Source organism: Mauremys mutica, chromosome 2 (assembly GCF_020497125.1).
Source record: "Mauremys mutica isolate MM-2020 ecotype Southern chromosome 2, ASM2049712v1, whole genome shotgun sequence".
NCBI lineage: Eukaryota > Metazoa > Chordata > Testudines > Geoemydidae > Mauremys > Mauremys mutica.
The window spans coordinates 252,212,606-252,229,877 of record NC_059073.1 but is presented as its reverse complement, the minus strand read 5'-3'; the positions used below and the strand labels follow the sequence as shown (position 1 = coordinate 252,229,877).

General features: G+C 45.0%; 1 protein-coding gene across 8 annotated transcripts; it reads left to right on the top strand.

Annotated features, from left to right (window-relative positions):
- The first annotated feature begins 336 nt into the window (after positions 1 to 336).
- On the top strand, positions 337 to 16,360 carry STEAP1 (STEAP family member 1). Of its 8 annotated transcripts, none has more exons than XM_045002830.1 (5): positions 337 to 409; positions 6,255 to 6,347; positions 9,853 to 10,365; positions 12,203 to 12,367; positions 15,072 to 16,360. In XM_045002830.1, the coding sequence occupies exons 2-5, from the start codon at positions 6,267 to 6,269 to the stop codon at positions 15,327 to 15,329; spliced, it is 1,017 nt and encodes a 338-aa protein (XP_044858765.1). In that variant the 5' UTR covers positions 337 to 409; positions 6,255 to 6,266; the 3' UTR covers positions 15,330 to 16,360. The 8 variants fall into 8 exon arrangements, with proteins under 8 accessions (XP_044858765.1, XP_044858764.1, XP_044858761.1 ...); XM_045002829.1 differs by lacking the exon at positions 337 to 409 and adding an exon at positions 416 to 658; XM_045002826.1 differs by lacking the exon at positions 337 to 409 and adding an exon at positions 672 to 916.
- Positions 16,361 to 17,272: the final 912 nt, after the last annotated feature.

Here is a 17,272-nt window from a genome sequence, read left to right as displayed (position 1 = left end):
GCAATAAACATTTTTAGAGAGGCTTCATAATTCCTGTACCCAAAGTCCTGTTTCCCTGACCTCAGTAGGACTCAAACAGCAGAAGACAGTTCCTTTCCTCACATCCCAAGCCTCTTTCAGCTAGCACTATCTAAAAGCACCCTTACTTAGTTTTTCTCAGGATCATGCTGCAAGTGCAAGTCTCACACTCCTGTCACAGAATGACTGGTCCCTTTAAGACCTGTGCATCTGGACTGACTACCTGCTGCCCAATAGGGTTACAGAAAGGCACCTGGGCCTTGTAAAGGGAGACACAGCTGTTGCTAGTTGTTAGCAATTGCCTGCAGACATTGCAGGGAGTAAGAAGGTTCCTGAAGGGCACTGAATTACCAGGGAAGGCTGGTGGAGAAGGCTAATCTTCAGGCTAGAGGTGCTGGGGGTGGGAGAAGGAAGCTGTGTTCTTGGGGTGGAGGAGCTGGGCTTAGTGAAAAGGGAAGAAAGGCTTTCTAGGTTTGTTTTCTTTTGAAAGACTATATAGGACTTCATAAATTGGATTCCAGCAAGGAAAGTGTTTTGAATATCTGGCTTGCATGGACTTTTGAAAGGACTCTGAGTGAAAGGGAAACTGAGGCAGGTGCTCCTGATCAAGGCTGGGCTAGAAGGGAGTACTACAGATCAGGTACACCCTTTGATACACCTGTATACAGACACATAGCTGTACTCAAATCAATCCTTCCATCCTGATGTTTGTTATCAGAGACCTGGGACACATCTTGGACTGCATGGTCTAGCTACTGCCCAGGTTTGCAAGCTGTCTAGCCCTTTGGTAGTGGTTTTCCATTGTTTCACCTTTCACTAAACCAAAGGAACACTTAATTGTTCCCTTGTTCAGCCTGAATGGAAGTTGGCTGTCATAACCAACAGCTTCAATGAAATGGTATGATTGTTAGGCTGGGGGTTGGGCAATATTAGTCATCTGATAAGTAACTAAAAAAATGTAGCCCAGATACCACTAAACTAGTCAATTGAGAATTTCTAATGAGAGTTTTGTCATTGATATCTATGGGAGCATGACGGCCTTTGGACCTTAATATTTATATAAAGACTGAGCCAGTTCTCTGTATGTACAGCACTACCCGTAGGTGTAGCTGATTAAAGCAGTCATGTGCCTCCCCTCATGTTCCTACCGCTAGATGTCACCCTGACAGTAGTTTTTAAAGTGTGACAAAAAACAGGAAAGGAAAAGAAAATTATATCCCACGGGCAATCTCTTATCTCCCGGCTCAGCGTGGACGACCTTGTGCTATGTAAATCCACACCAAATCAAAGGCGTGGAGTCAAGTACTTCAAATTAAACAACCAAATGAGACTGAGTTACATTAGCAAACCTCCTCTAAACCCGAGTGCAGCCCGAGGCGCAGGCGATTTAGTCTGATACCAAGTGCGAGAGGCGAATAACGTTTTGTATCAATGGCAGTAACTTCCCAAATGCCGACAAGATAATCCACAGTATTAGGGTGAACACAGTCCGGAGCTAGTGTTCTGAATGCATCCCCGAGGTGGGTCAGCTGTGTCAGAACTGCCACAGATAAAAGGGGCAAGATCAGGGCAGACTTTGGGCGTGAGGGTTACGTTAGTAAAGACAGGGCTGCAGAAGTGCTATTTGTCAGCAGGAAGGAGATGGGTTTGGCTGGCAGCGGGGTGAGGGGAGGGAGTTCGGAATTGAATGTGCAGTTGAGGCGAGGCATGTATAGGATGTAGGGAGGGTATTTGGCAGGCAGCGGGGCCTGATGTAGGTTTGAGACTGGAGGAGGCAGGCGTTGGGGTTCAGATTTATTTTTATTTATTTTTTGTGTAAAGGGAGCGCCTAAGTTTGTGTTCTGTTTGGTAGGGCAAGACTATCTGGTAAGAGGCGGGGTCAAAGTGCAGAAGGGTTAGCGAGGCTCCTCACAGGACGATTGACAAAGATAAGGAAAAGGAGGACAGGGAACAAGGGATTAACTGCCACTGTTTCAGGACCCAGGGAGCGGCAAGAACAGCTCAAGACGCTCCCTATTTAGTCTGGGAAATTGAGGGGTGGGGGGTTAGGGCCCCAAACTGGCAGGATCTGGGGCGCTAGCTCCGGCTTGTTGCGCTAGGATGCAGTGGGATGTCTCCCCTTTGGTCTAAGTAGTACAATTTGCAGGGTGGGAGCCAAAAATTGGCTGGATCCCGCGGGATCCAGATCCGTGGATTGGTGGCACTGACGTGCCAGGAGGCGTTGGGGACTGAACGGCTTCGGGGTGAGATGAGCGGCTACATGTGTCCGCTCTTCACGCGTTAGAATTGGAGGGTGGGGGCCAAACGTGGTTGGATCCAGAAAAATCCAGCTGCCGGATCCGGGGATTTCTGTACCGGGGCGGCACGGGCCTAGGGTTTTTTGGTGCAAAAGGCGCGGTGAAACGTGATCTCTAGTTAGCCCCAATTTGAGGGCTGTGTGGACGAAAATCAGCAGGATTCTGGCAAATCCGGTTTTCACCCAGCCCCAGCGGAGGCGGGGTGGAGCCGGATGGATGCAGAAGGCGGGGCTGGAAGGAAGGAGGATGGGCAGGCTGAAGTCTGGGCATCAGACTTGCAAGGTCGCGTGTGGGCTGCGCCAGCGCGCCTTGGAATCTCACCCTGTCCTGAGCCTGGAGACCTAAACCGAGGTAGAAAGTTTGTAAGTAACTTCAGTTTAATCTCTGCGTTTTCTAACAGCTCCGCGTTGTACGTTCACGCAGACAAATAGCAGCAATAGATGCTGCCTTGCGCTGATTAATCAGATACTTGCTGAGCCGAGCCACTGGTGGGCTCTCGGGAGACCCGTTACAACGGGAACAGGAGGAGTCCTGGAGTCTAACTTCACTTCACTCTAGAGTCCTCTCCCTCCCCCACTCCAGCGGTAAATTCAGTCAGTACTTTCCTGCAACTGGTGACTCAGAACTGGTTTTACAGTCCACAAAGGGAGGGGAGTAAACCCCAGACTCGGGGTGACAAAGTCTTGTTTGGTTTAGTTTTCCAGGCATTAATCTGAGCTGCCTGTACAGAAGTCGCCCGAGTCCTGGGGAAATGTTTCCAGGCAAGGCTCCCGTTTGCAGTAAACAGCAGCTCATTCATATTTCCTGTGCCTGCGAGTCTGGCTGCCACCCCGCTGGGTTGGCTGATTGGAACAGACTTTAGACTTGCATCTGAAGAAGTGGGTATTCACCCACGAAAGCTCATGCTGCAAAACGTCTGTTAGTCTATAAGGTGCCACAGGATTCTTTGTTGCTTTACAGACTTTAGACTATTTCTGTGAAGAACAATGCTTGGTCACGGATTGTCATACATCCTCACCTGGGTAGCTTTTTGGGACAATGTCTCAAAACCTGGAGAAGAGCTAATCCCATTCTGACTGTAGAGGAAACGCTGAACAATACTTTAACTATTCCAAATACTGTGTGTTTATCACTAGATCTTCCTCAAAGTTCAGAATAAAAGCTTTGCTAAATGCAAATGTGAAAAGTTCTTTTTTTTTTAGAAACTGTGTGCATATGTCCAAACAATGCCGAGTTCTTTAAAAGAAAAACTTTTGGTTCTTGAAACCTGTGCTGTAATTTTGCAAATATAACAGTAGGTTTTCAGATGTAACTCCCACAGTAGGTTCTTGTGACTGGTTGGATCACAGAAACCCCGCTGGGAGCTGCCACCTGATGTGTCCAGTCTATCTCTGCTCCTGTTTTCCCTGCCAACTCAGGACTTCAGCACCCTGTCTTGCTGAGCCAGACACTTCTGTCTGCTCCAACAAAGACCTAGGGTCTGAATTACTTGCCTGAAAGCTGCAGGTTTACCTGAAAACAGCTCACAGATGTGTGCTTGTCTTTAACACCCAGATGCCCAACTCCCAATGGGGTCTAAACCCGAATAAAACTGTTTTACCCTGTATAAAGCTTATGCAGGGTAAACTCATAAATTGTTCGCCCTCTATAACACTGATAGAGAGATATGCACAGTTGTTTGCTCCCCCAGGTATTAACACACACTCTGAGTTAATTAATAAGTAAAAAGTGATTTTATTAAATACAGAAAGTAGGATTTAAGTGGTTCCAAGTAGTAACAGACAGAACAAAGTAAGTCACCAAGCAAAATAAAATAAAATGTGCAAATCTATGTCTAATCAAACTGAATACAGATAATCTCATCAGTTCCAGAATGCTTCCTTTTACAGACTAATCTCCTTTTAGCCTGGGTCCAGCAACCACTCACACCCCTTGCAGTCTTTGTCCTTCATTCCAGTTTCTTTCAGTATCCTGGGGCGGGGGGAGAGGCTCTCTCTTTAGCCAGCTGAAGACATCATGGAAGGGTCTCCCAAGGGTTTAAATAGACTTTCTCTTCTAGGTAGACACCCCTCCCTCCCTCCCACTGAGTAGAATCCAGTCACAAAATGGAGATTTGGAATCACATGGGCAAGTCTCATGCCCATGCATGACTCAGGACTTGCAGGTAGCAAACATTACCCACATGCTACCTTGAACGTCCTCAGGTAGACTTCTTATGTGGATTGGAGTCTTCCAAGCTCTTTTGTCTGTTAAGTGCTTCTTGATTGAGCATTTAACTTGCACATTCCTTTTCCAAGAAGTGACCAAATGTTCTAAATAAGGCTACTTAGAAATCAAGCAAGTTTACAGCCAATGTTCATAACATTCATAACTTCGAATACAAAAATGATACATGCATACAAATAGGTTTAATACATTCAGTAGATCATAACCTTTACGGAAATATGTTACATGGCATATGTAGCATAAAACACATTCTAAGCATATTTCCATAAAGCCTTATGGGAGATACCATCACAGTTCTAATCATGTTTATTATTTCTCGTCTCATCAGGCCAAGTCCTGCAGTCCTTACTCCATTGACTTCACAGGTAGCTTTCCCTGAGTGATGGCTGCAGATTTTGGACCCTAGTTTGTTTATTTAGCATAATTCTGCATCAGCTTTTCATGTTACAAAAAGGAATGGTCACATCAGAAGGAAAAATATCATTTGGTTTACCAGCTGAGCTCAGAGTGGACAGCAAACCTTATATTCAACAGCAGGAGCTTGTCCCTTATAGTTTTAAATGGTTTTACTGCTTCACTGTAGAAGGTGGGAAGTTGAGCCAACATGCAGTGAGGAAAGGACTTACAACACCACTTTTGTCATATAATAATAATTATGATCTACTTAGCCATAATTCTATTTAGCTATTTCCTCAACAGCTGGGCTTTTAAATGTAATTTTCTTTGTCTCGGTGGGTGCACTGGTTGTGGCTGCTTCTTGCCAATTCATTTAGCACAGAGTAAAATTATTAATGTCTCCTATTATGGACCCTCCTAACCCACATCTCATTATTGGACATTCAGCAGATTTTTGTTTTCATTAATGCTGGCTCAAAAAAGCAAATGCACTTTCATGACCCATACCCTATGATTCTTTGTATGCAGCTCCACAGCTGAGACGTGTGTTGCATTGGATGAGAACATGCATTCATTCTCACAGTTTCTTTTTTCAGTATTGCTTATTAGGAATATTTGTATTTCCAGAAAACTGATAAATTGGCTTCTAATCGTTACTTTTGCAACAACAGCTGTCATCCCAGCTGATAGCCGTTATAGTAAATTTCACTACATACTCCACAATATCACAAGCCTTTAATAGCAGGCAGGTATTGTTGGGATTCTCATTTCTAGAATATGTAGTATCAGAATAAGAGCTGCATGTCTTAATGCATGACGATCACTTGCCCGACTATCTTTCCAGTCCAGATCATGCTCTTGGAAATCTGTGTGACGTGGTACAAGAAAGGATTATTAGAATGGCAACATTGAAACCAAGAGAGGATAGTGCTGCAGACCCTTTCCATTTTATCCCTTCCCCACATCTTGACCTCACTGTTATGGATTGACATGATCTTCGCAAGTCCATTCAACTTGCTCAGCTTTACCTGTGCTGCCTCTAATGTCTCAGACAGAACTGAGTTGTCTCATGATCCTCATTCTGCCTAGGATCAGGAAAAAATTAAAGGAACTCCAGTTAAAGCCATGAGTGCCCCAAGGAAGCATGCACCACTCTAAAGCCACAGGCTGAGTGTCACCTCCATAGGAGGCAAATGGTCCTGAAAACGTATGGCAAATGAAAAATATGGTCATTTCTGCATTTCAGTAAAAGAAGCGACAAAATTGCAGCAGTGCATTTGAGCACTTGATGACTTACATCCTGAAGTTATTTTTCAGGGTTCCTTTGTAATGGAGAGCGGGAAGACTCTGGATCAGGATGAAGTTCAGAAACTGGAGCCTGGGAGAAATACGGGAAACCATAAAGATTCGGTAACATCCATATAAAAAAAGCTCATATGCATCATGCAAGTGTTTGATCTCATACCTTGATTGTTCTGGAGAATTAACTGTTTTCATAACACAGGGATCTCATCAGCTCATCTTTAAGTCTTGTAACAATATTGTCATGAGGAGCTAAAAAGATAAAGACATTTCATTCTGTGTAGTCAGAGACCATGCTTAAACACACAGTTTGGGCCAGTGGAGTGGCAGCACAGTTCAGAGCTACATAAGGGATTTGAGTTGTGCCCTACTAGCTGAACAAAGCCCAGTAGAAATCATTTTATTCCAGTAAGAAATCCCTGAACTCCCCCTTTAAAAGACAGTCTTTTTAAAGTAGTCATCTCACAATGAACATTGTCTTCCTCACTGCTGCCAAAAGAAAAGTCCAGCAAAAAATAAATCTTTTCCAGCAGAAATTTGCCTCTGCAGGAGGAAGCTGGACTGAGAAGTACTCTGTGACTGGAGCCTATTTCTGAACCTGCCTAAAGTCATGTTTCTGGGCAGAGTTCCTCTGGGCCGTGTCCACTGGCTCCCTGGGTGACTTTGAGAAGCAGAGGGCACAGTCCAGGGTTCTCTGCTCAGTGTCAGCCTCTGGCTCCCTGCTTTTAACACTGTGACCCTCACTCCCTTGCCTGTTTTTTTTTCATTTGTTCTCTTCCCCTCCCCCTCACCCCCAAAAATCTGCTTGAAGCCTGGGTCAAGTAGCTCCTCCCCTTAGGCTGGGGGGGAGGGCCCTTTAGATGTGGGCAGGCTTGTGCCCGCCCATCCCCCAGAGCCTCAGTAGGTGCTGAGTCACAGAACTAATTCCTTATTCTGAGGGTAGCTATCCCTTATCATTGAATTAGGCCTTTCAAACCACTTCTTCAAAAGGTTAGAACCTCTGGGCCAAGTTCACAGATGAATTTTAGAGCGTATAATTTACCCCACCTTCTGTCCTCTCCGCATGTATGTTACACCAGTTCAGTCTGCCTTTGCTCACCCTCTAAAGATGCTTATGGAATGTCTGCACTGCAATCCAAGATGCGATTGCAGCTCAGGCAGACATAGCCACGCTAGCTTTACTCACACTGTCATTGCTAAACGTATCAGTGTAGATGTGGCAGCATGGGCTAGTGATGGGAGTAGGTACTCAAGGACCCCAGCGGGCTTGTATAGTCTGTGCTGAACCCTAAGCTGCAACATCTACACTTCTGTTTTTAGCCATGCTAGCAAGATTAAAGCTAGCACGGGTATGTCTACCTGAGCTACAGTCACACCTCCAGTTGCAGCATAGGGGTACCCCTAGCCTGGGTGCATCTAATGGAGTCTGTCTTCACAGACAGACAAGCTATGCTTTTACTGTGGCATAACTAGCATGTTAGCTGTCCTATTGTAAAACCTACTGCAGACAAGGCATAAGGTAAACTAGGTCAAACCGCAGAGGAGGGCTGTACTCACCTCGCTGTCATGAAGTAACCATTGCGAGTACCTTGTCTCCACTTAGGATTTTACAGCAAGATCACTATACAGACTTGTTATCTCGCTGTCAAAAACTCAAATACTGTTCTGTCAGTGAATACAAAGCCTTAGGGTATGCCTGCACTTCGAGCAGGGTATGGAATTCCCAGCTCAAGGAGACATACCCTCGCTAGCTCTGATGGAGCTAGCATGCTAAAAATAGAGTGTAGCTGTGGCAGCAGGAAGAGCTAGCTTCCTCGGGTATGTGCCTGTGGTCTCGGACAGTTGCATACTCGGGCTGGCTACCCTTCCTGCTGTTCAACCAACCCCTCATGCAACTGGGACTACATAGCTAGCACAGGTATGTCTCCTTGAGCTGGAAATTACACTCCTAGCTTGAAGTAGAGACTCACACCCAATTACCAGTGAGCTACATGCTGCCCCCTTTCGCACATCATCTCTGAATTTTCCCCTCTCACTTGTGTCAGCACCACTGTCATATAGAGCAGTTTGGTTCTTGAGAATGATGCTGGACGATAGCCCTGAACCTGCTTTGGGAGCAAAGGCACTGACTACACGGGTGCTCTGGGGCTCGAACACCTAGGCTAAAAAATAGTGGGTGCTCAGCACCCACCAGCCACCCGCCAGTCAGCTGCTCGGCAAGCCCCCTCCTCCCCGTGTTCTGCCTCCTGCCCCCAGCGCCTGCTGCTGATCAGCTGTTCAGCGGCAGGCAGGAGGCACTGGGAAGAGGAGGTTGGAGCAGGTTGGGAAGAGGTGGAGTGAGGGCAGGGAACGCGCGGGGGAGGGGGCGGAGAGGAGGCAGGAAGAGGCAAGAGTGGGGCCTTGAGGGAAGGAGCAGAGTGGGGGCAGGGCCTCTGGGCGAAGCAAGAGTAAACCACCCACCCGGAAAGAAGAAAGTTAGCGCCTGTGTTTGGGAGTCCTCCAATGTCCTAATGTGAGGCAGATTTACAACTTCCAAATTACAGTCGCTAATTTTTTTTTCCCAAATCTAGTACAGAGACTTTTCTTCACTGAGTTCTGGACATATGCCAAGTTAGATGTCTTCAAACAGAACCCTTTCTGGCTTATTTGAGGCTTTATTTTATTTTTACGGGATTATGAATGAACATTTCTTTTGGATTGTGAAGAATAAATGTAATTCCCCACCTCCAGACAAACTTTTACCAGCATCCCATCATTGCATAGATATAAAAGGAAAACATAAATTCTAATCTGTTTCCCTCTCCAAGAGGTAATAACCACAGGACAGTCTTTAAATTCACTGACTGTAATGCATGCTATAGTGTTATGCTGAAGTTCTGGCCTAATTCTGCTCCCACCAAAGTCAATGAGAGTTTTGTCACCAACTTCAGCGAGAGTCAATCAAGCCATGCCTACCTGGCAGAAGAAAATTCAATTTTGTAGTTGAGATGATCTAATTTCACATCATTTGTGAAGGGGGAAATGAGGCAGAAAGCTATTAGATCTTGTGTGTATCTGGTGAGGGAGGGATGGACTCGAGCGTGGAGTGGGCTGATGTGTACTCCTAGCTCTTTGGTTTCTACTGTCTGTGAACCATCAATCAAAAAATTTTCAATTTCTCCTGCAAATGCAGTTAAAATATCACTGACTGACTAGAATGTTGTATTGTACAATCTCTGGCTTCCATTGCCATATGCGTTATTTGGGTTACATTATTAATCTGTGTCTTGAAATTTATTCCTCTTATCAGAAGAGGTCATAATGAAATCTTCTCTTGTGGTAGTTAACTTCCTGGAGTGAAAATCTATTCAGAAGCCACCTTAAAGGATGAATAGAGAACCAGAAATCTAGATTTGAATTGCCTCAGTACAGATCAGCTAGGTACCTAAGTATCTGAGAATTGAAATCTCACATGTTTGAGCTGTCTTTTCTTTGATAGCTATTATGTTACTGTTTTGTATAATGTAAGAGAAACATATGGTGAATGGGCAATAATGCAGGAGTCTAACATAATTGATGGATTCTTCAATCTCCTCTTAAACTTGACACTTTTTTTTCTCTTTATCCTTTTCAGAATACAGATTTGCAAGTCACCTACACCCACGAAGAGGTTGCATTTTTTCATTTACATCAAACACATCATTTTGATGAATTTGAATACCCTTCAGATCAACACTGCAGGGGAGATCTCTTCCCCAAATGGCACTTGCCACTGAAAATAGCATCTATATCCTCATTGCCAATATTTATCTATACTTTTCTGAGAGATGTGGTCCACCCTTTTGTCACTACTAATGAAAACACTTTCTATAAAATTCCAATCCTGGTCGTAAACAAAGTTTTACCAGTGGTTTCAATCACCCTTCTGGCACTGGTTTATTTACCAGGGATATTAGCTGCAGGTTTCCAGCTCCACTATGGGACCAAGTATAAACGATTTCCACCGTGGTTGAATGGATGGATGTTATCAAGAAAGCAACTCGGCCTTCTCAGTTTTTTCTTTGCCTCAATGCATGCATGCTATAGCTTGTGCTACCCAATGAGGAGATCTTACAGATACAAGCTTCTGAACTGGGCGTACCAACAGGTATGATTGGGTCCAAATATCGAACTAAAACTTCTTTATTGACAGAGTCCTGATCTCACATCTACTCAACTCACACAGAGAAGCCTGTGAGGAGAAAGTTTGTCATTTGAATCTGAGGCAGCTGCCACAAAGCTCTTTGTTTAAAAACCAATGGGCTGACCCACAAAATATATATTGCTTCATTTAACAGGCCAGGGTATGTTAAAGTGAGAGACCAGAATCTAATTGCTAAAGCCTCGAGTTGTGTCCTCCAGGTGTCAATCATGGGTCTGCCAATGAATCTGCATACTCTTGAGCAAGTCACTTCTCCTGTGTGGGTTTGAGATTAGCCCTCCTTAAAACAACTACAATCATACCTGCCTCCCAGGTAATTAGTTGTTTGTGAAGTACTTTGAGATCCTCCTCTGACTGTCTTCCTATCTATACAGCTCCTCTACTAATCCCGATTGCCATTGTCCTATAAATAACAAATAAGTGTGAAGTGGTGTTAGTCTTAAAGTCCCATCTCAGGTGCCGACTTCCTCACTTTCCCCTGGGTGCTCGACCCTCTCTCTGCCCCTGGCCCCGCCCCCACTCTACCCCTTCCATGAGGCCCCCACCCTTGCCCCGCCTCTTCCCACCCCTGCCCTGCACCCATTCCAACTCCTTCCCCAAATCCCTGCCCCATCCCCGCCTCTTCCACACCTCCTTCCCTGAACGCGCCATGTTCCTGCTTTCTCCCCCGCCCCCAAGTATGCTAACGCTGCCAAACAGCTGTTTGGCGACGGCCAGGCGGGAAATGCTGGGAGGTAGGTGGAGGAGCGAGGATGTGGTGTGCTCAGGGGAGAGGAGGAGGATGTGGGGTGAGAGGTGAGGGGAGCTTGGCTGCTAGTGGGTGCAGAGCACCCACTACTTTTTCCCCGTGGGTGCTCCAGCCCCAGAGCACTCACGGAGCCAGGGTCTATGAGCGTAGATGTGTTTGACTCAAAGAGGGTAGAATGCTCTCAGCTTCTTGAGAATTCTGCACAGGCACAAGCTCTTTGCTCCAGAATTTAAAAAAAAAACTGGCCTGAGTGGCCTGCTGGGAATTTCCCTGGCATTAGAGTATCCCCAGGTAGCGTAGTGCTGCTAAGCCACTCACAGCCCCCAGTATAGAGAGTGTCCTGGCGCCATGTCAGGGCAGAATGACTGTGACTGGAGCACACTGCATTGTGATGTTCCCTACCTGATGCAATGGCCTCTTAAGGGCTGTTGCAGGCAGCCATAAATTGGAACAACCTGGAGAATCAAGGTCCTCTGAAGTCTAATCCTTTCCTCTGTACAGACCATTGTTTTCAGGGCAGCTCAATGGGCCAAGTGTAGTTCTTAGAGCTAAATAGCTATCCTGGCAGGATAACAAAGTAATTGAGAATGCCTGCTGATTAGCCCCTTAAAATAGTCCAGGTTAATATATTTCCTGTTAGAATCTTCCAAATATGGTGTTTAGCCATAGGTGGAATTTTGTTGTGAAAGAATAAAGATTCTCCTGCTGTGAAGTCAGGTTACAAAGGCTGCAGGACAAGTCTCCTCTGGGTGAAGGCGTTTCTCAAGTCAGTAAACACTTCTCAGTCTAGGTGATTTTCCTTCAGCATAGACTGATGCAACCTTTATCATCAGAAGTAAACAACCCAACAGTTAAACACAGAGACTCAGCTGCGTTCTCACTTGCAGGGCAAAAGCAAAAGAAAGGGAGTGAAAACAAAGCCCAGTATTTCTCTTGGCTTATGGCTAAATGACTCTAATGTAAATAGCTACAATTCTTGGGAACAGCAAGGTCCTGTGTCAGTCTGTCACTTTAAATGTGATGTTCTTTTGGCAGGTCAAGCAAAAAAAGGAAAATGCCTGGATTGAACATGATGTCTGGAGAATGGAGATTTATGTGTCTCTAGGAATTCTGGGACTAGCTCTGCTGGCCATACTGGCAGTAACATCAATTCCATCTGTCAGCCATTCTTTGACCTGGAGAGAGTTCCACTATATTCAGGTACACATAAACATTACATGTGATCTGTGTGCTCTTGGAGGATTTTACATTATAAATTAAGATCAGCAGTAATAGCCTTTCTTTAAAATATCAGAACATCACAGTGTTCATGGAAACCAGTTTGAAAGTTTACTCAGTGTCCTTTGCCAATTGCTTTGCAACAAACATTCTACTTTATTGTTACTTGGCAAAAAAAGATTGACATATTGGTAGGCTACAATGTTGTTAAACATTAGCGGTTGTTAATGACAAGGTGTATCTCCACTCCTCTAGGATACTAGTTCAGATGTCACCAACTTAACATTCTTGGTTATAAAAAATCAGATGGCTGTTCCATGGCCTACTGCATGAGAAATGAGACTGTGGACTCAGTACAGTCCATCACAAAAACCACCCCCACAATTTGCACCTTTGTTGGAGGCTTGGTCATAAAGTCAAGTATTAGAAGGGTGTTAACATGAGATTCTTTTGAGTCCAGACAGGATCAAAGTATGTTGGCAGGGCAGTGGAGAGGCATTTGTACTGCCACATCCTATATCAAACCATTAAGGCCAGATTCCCTGGGACCAAGCCAATTTGCATTCAGTATAAGAGACAAGGTAGGGGGAAAGGCCACCTTCCAGCTCCACTAATCCAGGGGCTGGCCACTGACAGTGATGGTCACTTGGGGATCATTCCATTGGCCAAGTATCATTGCCATAAAATGCATTTCTGTAATACGTTGGCCCATTCCTACTGGCCCAGCCATGCCCTGATGTGCCTGCACAGCACAAAGCAGATGGAAGGGAGGACAAGGATCAGGTCCTTACCATAAACATAGGCTTTCACTCTCCCTCTCCAGCAAAAAAGATGTGTTCAAAGCAAAGGAACCTAGTTGAAAAGTTAAGGGGTCAAATTCTGCCCATAGGTACACCCAATCAATCCTACATATGTACCAATCTCAGCATCCACACGTGCTTGCTTCGGCCACCTAAGCATCAGTTTGAGGGGGTAGGGTTTTCCTCTAACTTGCATTAGTATTAATTTTAAAAGACTCCCCTGAAGTCAGTGTAAAACTGGTTTAACAGAGTGGTGAATCAGGCCCTGAGCACCTAAACATGAAAGTTTGATTACCTATTAAGCACTCTGCATTAGGTCATCAATGAGTATCTCCTGACAGTGCAGTGATGAGGGATCATATGTACTGTAACATGAGATGCAATCAGTTGTGGTTAAAATTCTCAGATGTATAGAGGGTAGCTGGGGGAAGGTAGTGAAGAGGGGCCTCTACCTCACAATTTTGGCTATTCATATTAAAGTACTGTTATCCCTTTTTGACCCAACCAGTAAGCCAAGATTCAGGATCTAGAGGGTTGTTTCAGGAGAAATCGCAGATACTCCAGTGTTTCTCTGATACGACTCTGTTAATTTCCAAAGAATGTACATAAAGTCCTGTTTCCCTGAACACAGCAGGAATCAAATAGCAGGAGACAGTTTTGTTTCTCTCAGTTCCAGCGAGCACTTAGCCCAAAAGCTCTCGCAGGGACACATTCCCAGACAGAGCTGGTTCTGGCTGTGCCCTTGGCCTTCTACTGCTTGTGTCTCAGCTTCTGTGGTGTTTTTCCTTCCCTCCTGCTTTTATCACAGACACACACATTTCCACTAAAACAATATCCAATGAAACCCCTTCACCTGTGTGTCTCTGTTTCTGACCTGTCTTGCGTCTGCCTTTGTTTTGAATGATGCTCGTAGTGTTTCGGCATCTTGGTTCTCTAGAGGAGCTCAATAGCTTCTCATGCCGTCCTAAATGAAAGGGCGGCAGTTATGCCCACCTTCTTCTTCAACTAGGCATCACCCAGCCCATACCTACAGCAAGGTAAAGAAGTCCATCTAACGAGAAGAATAACACTAATTTGCTAGATTAGTCTTGTAAACAAATAATGTATCAATCTGATTTATGTGAAGGGATATCTAGAACATGAAAGTGCAGTGTATGATTTCCCAGTGATTACTATGAAAAGTTACATTTAAAAAAAAACAATTTTTGTTTTCTCGCTGTTGCTTCTGTACTTTTTTCTCTCGGGCTCAATCCTGAATTCCCTGAGCATCCTAAATCAAATCCAGTGATGTCAGTGGGAGTTATTTCTGTACAAGGAAGACAGCACTGAGCTCTTCTACAGTTATTAAATTGGGGGTGGGGGGTTATAGCATGGAACATCAGAAGTTCTTGATTGTACTAATTTGCTTTGCAAGAAATTTAAAAAAATCTTACTTTGTACTTATAGAAATAAGAGGTGGGAAAGGCCTAACAAAACATCAAGTCACATCCGTACTCCTGCTAACGCAGGATAAAAATGGCATATGGGGAAACTGAGCTGATATCAAGAATGGACCTATGTCTTCTGAGGGAAGTACGATTTGTATGTAGCACCACAGACCACCCATCCCTCTTGACATCTCATTTATACTGCTGCTACATGGAAAAGTTGCAAAAATGTGCCCAAACTTTCTCCCATTAAAATCGAGGAGAATTTTGCTACTACTTTGATGGGTGTAGGATTGAGCCCCTTAGTTACTGAATTAATGGTCTTTGATCTGATCTAAAGCCCAGTGACCTTTGTGGGTTATGCATCAAGCCCTTAGTTTTTACAACATCTGCCTAATAAAGTACATTTTTTACTGTTATTGGGGAAAAAAATAAACTTGTGTTCTTTTCTCTTTCCAGAGCAAGATGGGGTATTTAGCTTTGCTGCTATGCACAATTCACGCATTGGTATTTGCCTGGAATAAATGGGTTGACGTAAACCAATTTGTGTGGTACACCCCCCCTACATTTATGATAGCCGTTTTTCTTCCTATTATAGTCTTGCTTTGTAAAAGCGTCCTGCTTCTCCCATGCCTTAGGAAGAAGATCCAGAAGATCAGATGCGGTTGGGATGCTAAAACAGAGATGAATAAAACACAGATGACTTCTAGACTGTAGATTGAATGAGTGTTTATCCTGCTGCCATGTATAGGTTTAATGAGCTCTATGAAATGGTCACATGTCGGGGTTTTTTTGCATGCATGGGTTAAATACTTCTTTTGTATTTTTCATTTCCACTTTTGTTTGGGGGTATGGCATCTGTGTTCTCCTCTGACCTGATCTGGGCTTAGGGAGTACCCTTTACTGAGACAGTGGATTGAATTGGGGTCCTCAGGCATTCACTTATTTCTTTATTCTGAGTCTTATGCCGTTTAAAATCCAATTCTTCATTCCCATAAGTAATACTATCATCAGCCATAGGGAAAGGCAATCATAAATCACTGCTTGACGTGTTGACTACAGAGGTTAATAAGATAACAATTTGAAAGAACCAGATCTGACTCTTATACTATAGAGGGTGTTTCCCAGTGCTTGGTGTGTTTAAGGTAACACGTCACATTTTTCCCCCATTCCTTTTTTCCCTCTTTTTTTATTTTTATTTTTTTTCCTATTTGCTTCTTTATTTATTTCTTCCATGCTTTTGGCGGGAGCAAGCAGACACTTACGCATGTGCTTAACTTAACTCGTGTACGTCCTCTCAGTGACTTCAGTGGGGCTGCTCACATGTATGGTGACCAGATCACAACACTAAAATATTGAGACACATTGAGGTGCTGTCAGCCCTGCCCACAGTCCACCCCTGCTCCTCCCAGGCTCCGCCCCAGGTCCCACGCCCTCCCCGCTCGGCACCCCCCACACCGCGCCCTTCCTCTTCCCCTGCTGGCTTGCTGCGTCCCTCCTCAGTTCCCCACCCACCGCTCGGCTCCTCACCCACCCTTGCCACCTGCCGCTCGCCTCTTCACCCTCCCCACCTGCCACTCCCCTCTTCACCCTCCCCCTCCACCACTCACCCCGATGGCACTGACTTCCCCTCTACTGGGTGGGTGCTCGCCCACCCCCCTGCCTCTTCCTGCTCAATCATCCGCCCTCACTCCGCCCCTATTCCACCCCCTTCCCCCAAGTCCCCACCCCTGCCCTGCCTCTTCTCCATCTCCTCCCCTGAACATGCTGCATCCCTGCTCCCCCCCCCCCGCCCCTTCCTCCTGGAAAGTGCTAAGTGCTGCCAAACAGCTGTTAGGTGGCAGGAAGCACTGGGAGGGGGGAAGGGAGCAGGCATGCAGCATGCTGAGGGGAGAAGGTGAGGAGGGGGGAGCTTGGCTGCAATTTTTCCCCATGGGTGCTCCAACCCTGGAGCACCCATGGAGTCAGCACCTCCCTCCCATTCACCTCCTTACCTGAATATCGTGACAAATGGTGTCCCGATCGTACATTGATCAGGACGCTGGACAAAGAGTTAAATATCGGGACAGTCCTGATTTTATCAGGACATCTGGTCACCCTGCTCACATGAGTAAAGTTAAGATCATGTATAAGTGTTTGCAGGATTGACCTTTACTCTGTACCCAAGGGTGATTTTATTTTTCAGTTAAACCCTTTTAGACACTTCTGACCAAGTAGGGTGGAGTGAGGCAGAAATGTCAGAGAATAAACAACGCTTTGATACTTATTAGCATTGACATAGTCCTTACTGAGGATTTTGTTTAGATTGGGTGAGATCATTACTTTTTAAAATATGAAATCAATTCTGAATATACTTACTCTGCTTCTACTGAGATTTTAATCAAAGCTAATGAATTCTCACATTCTCTGTGATAGCAGTAGCTGATTGAATTATATTAGTTGAATAATTCACTTGACAAATGTCAGGATATTTTTCAAATAAATTATGCCATGACTACTTTTTTCATTATTCACCCAGCGTTAGCTCCATCACTGCCACTCTCCTATTTGGGCTGACGAGGGAGCCCAGAACAGGTGCTGATGATGCCAGGCTGCTGTTGGGACCAATGAAATGAGAGTTGTAATTGCTTCCCTGGACCACACACAATAGACACACAGAA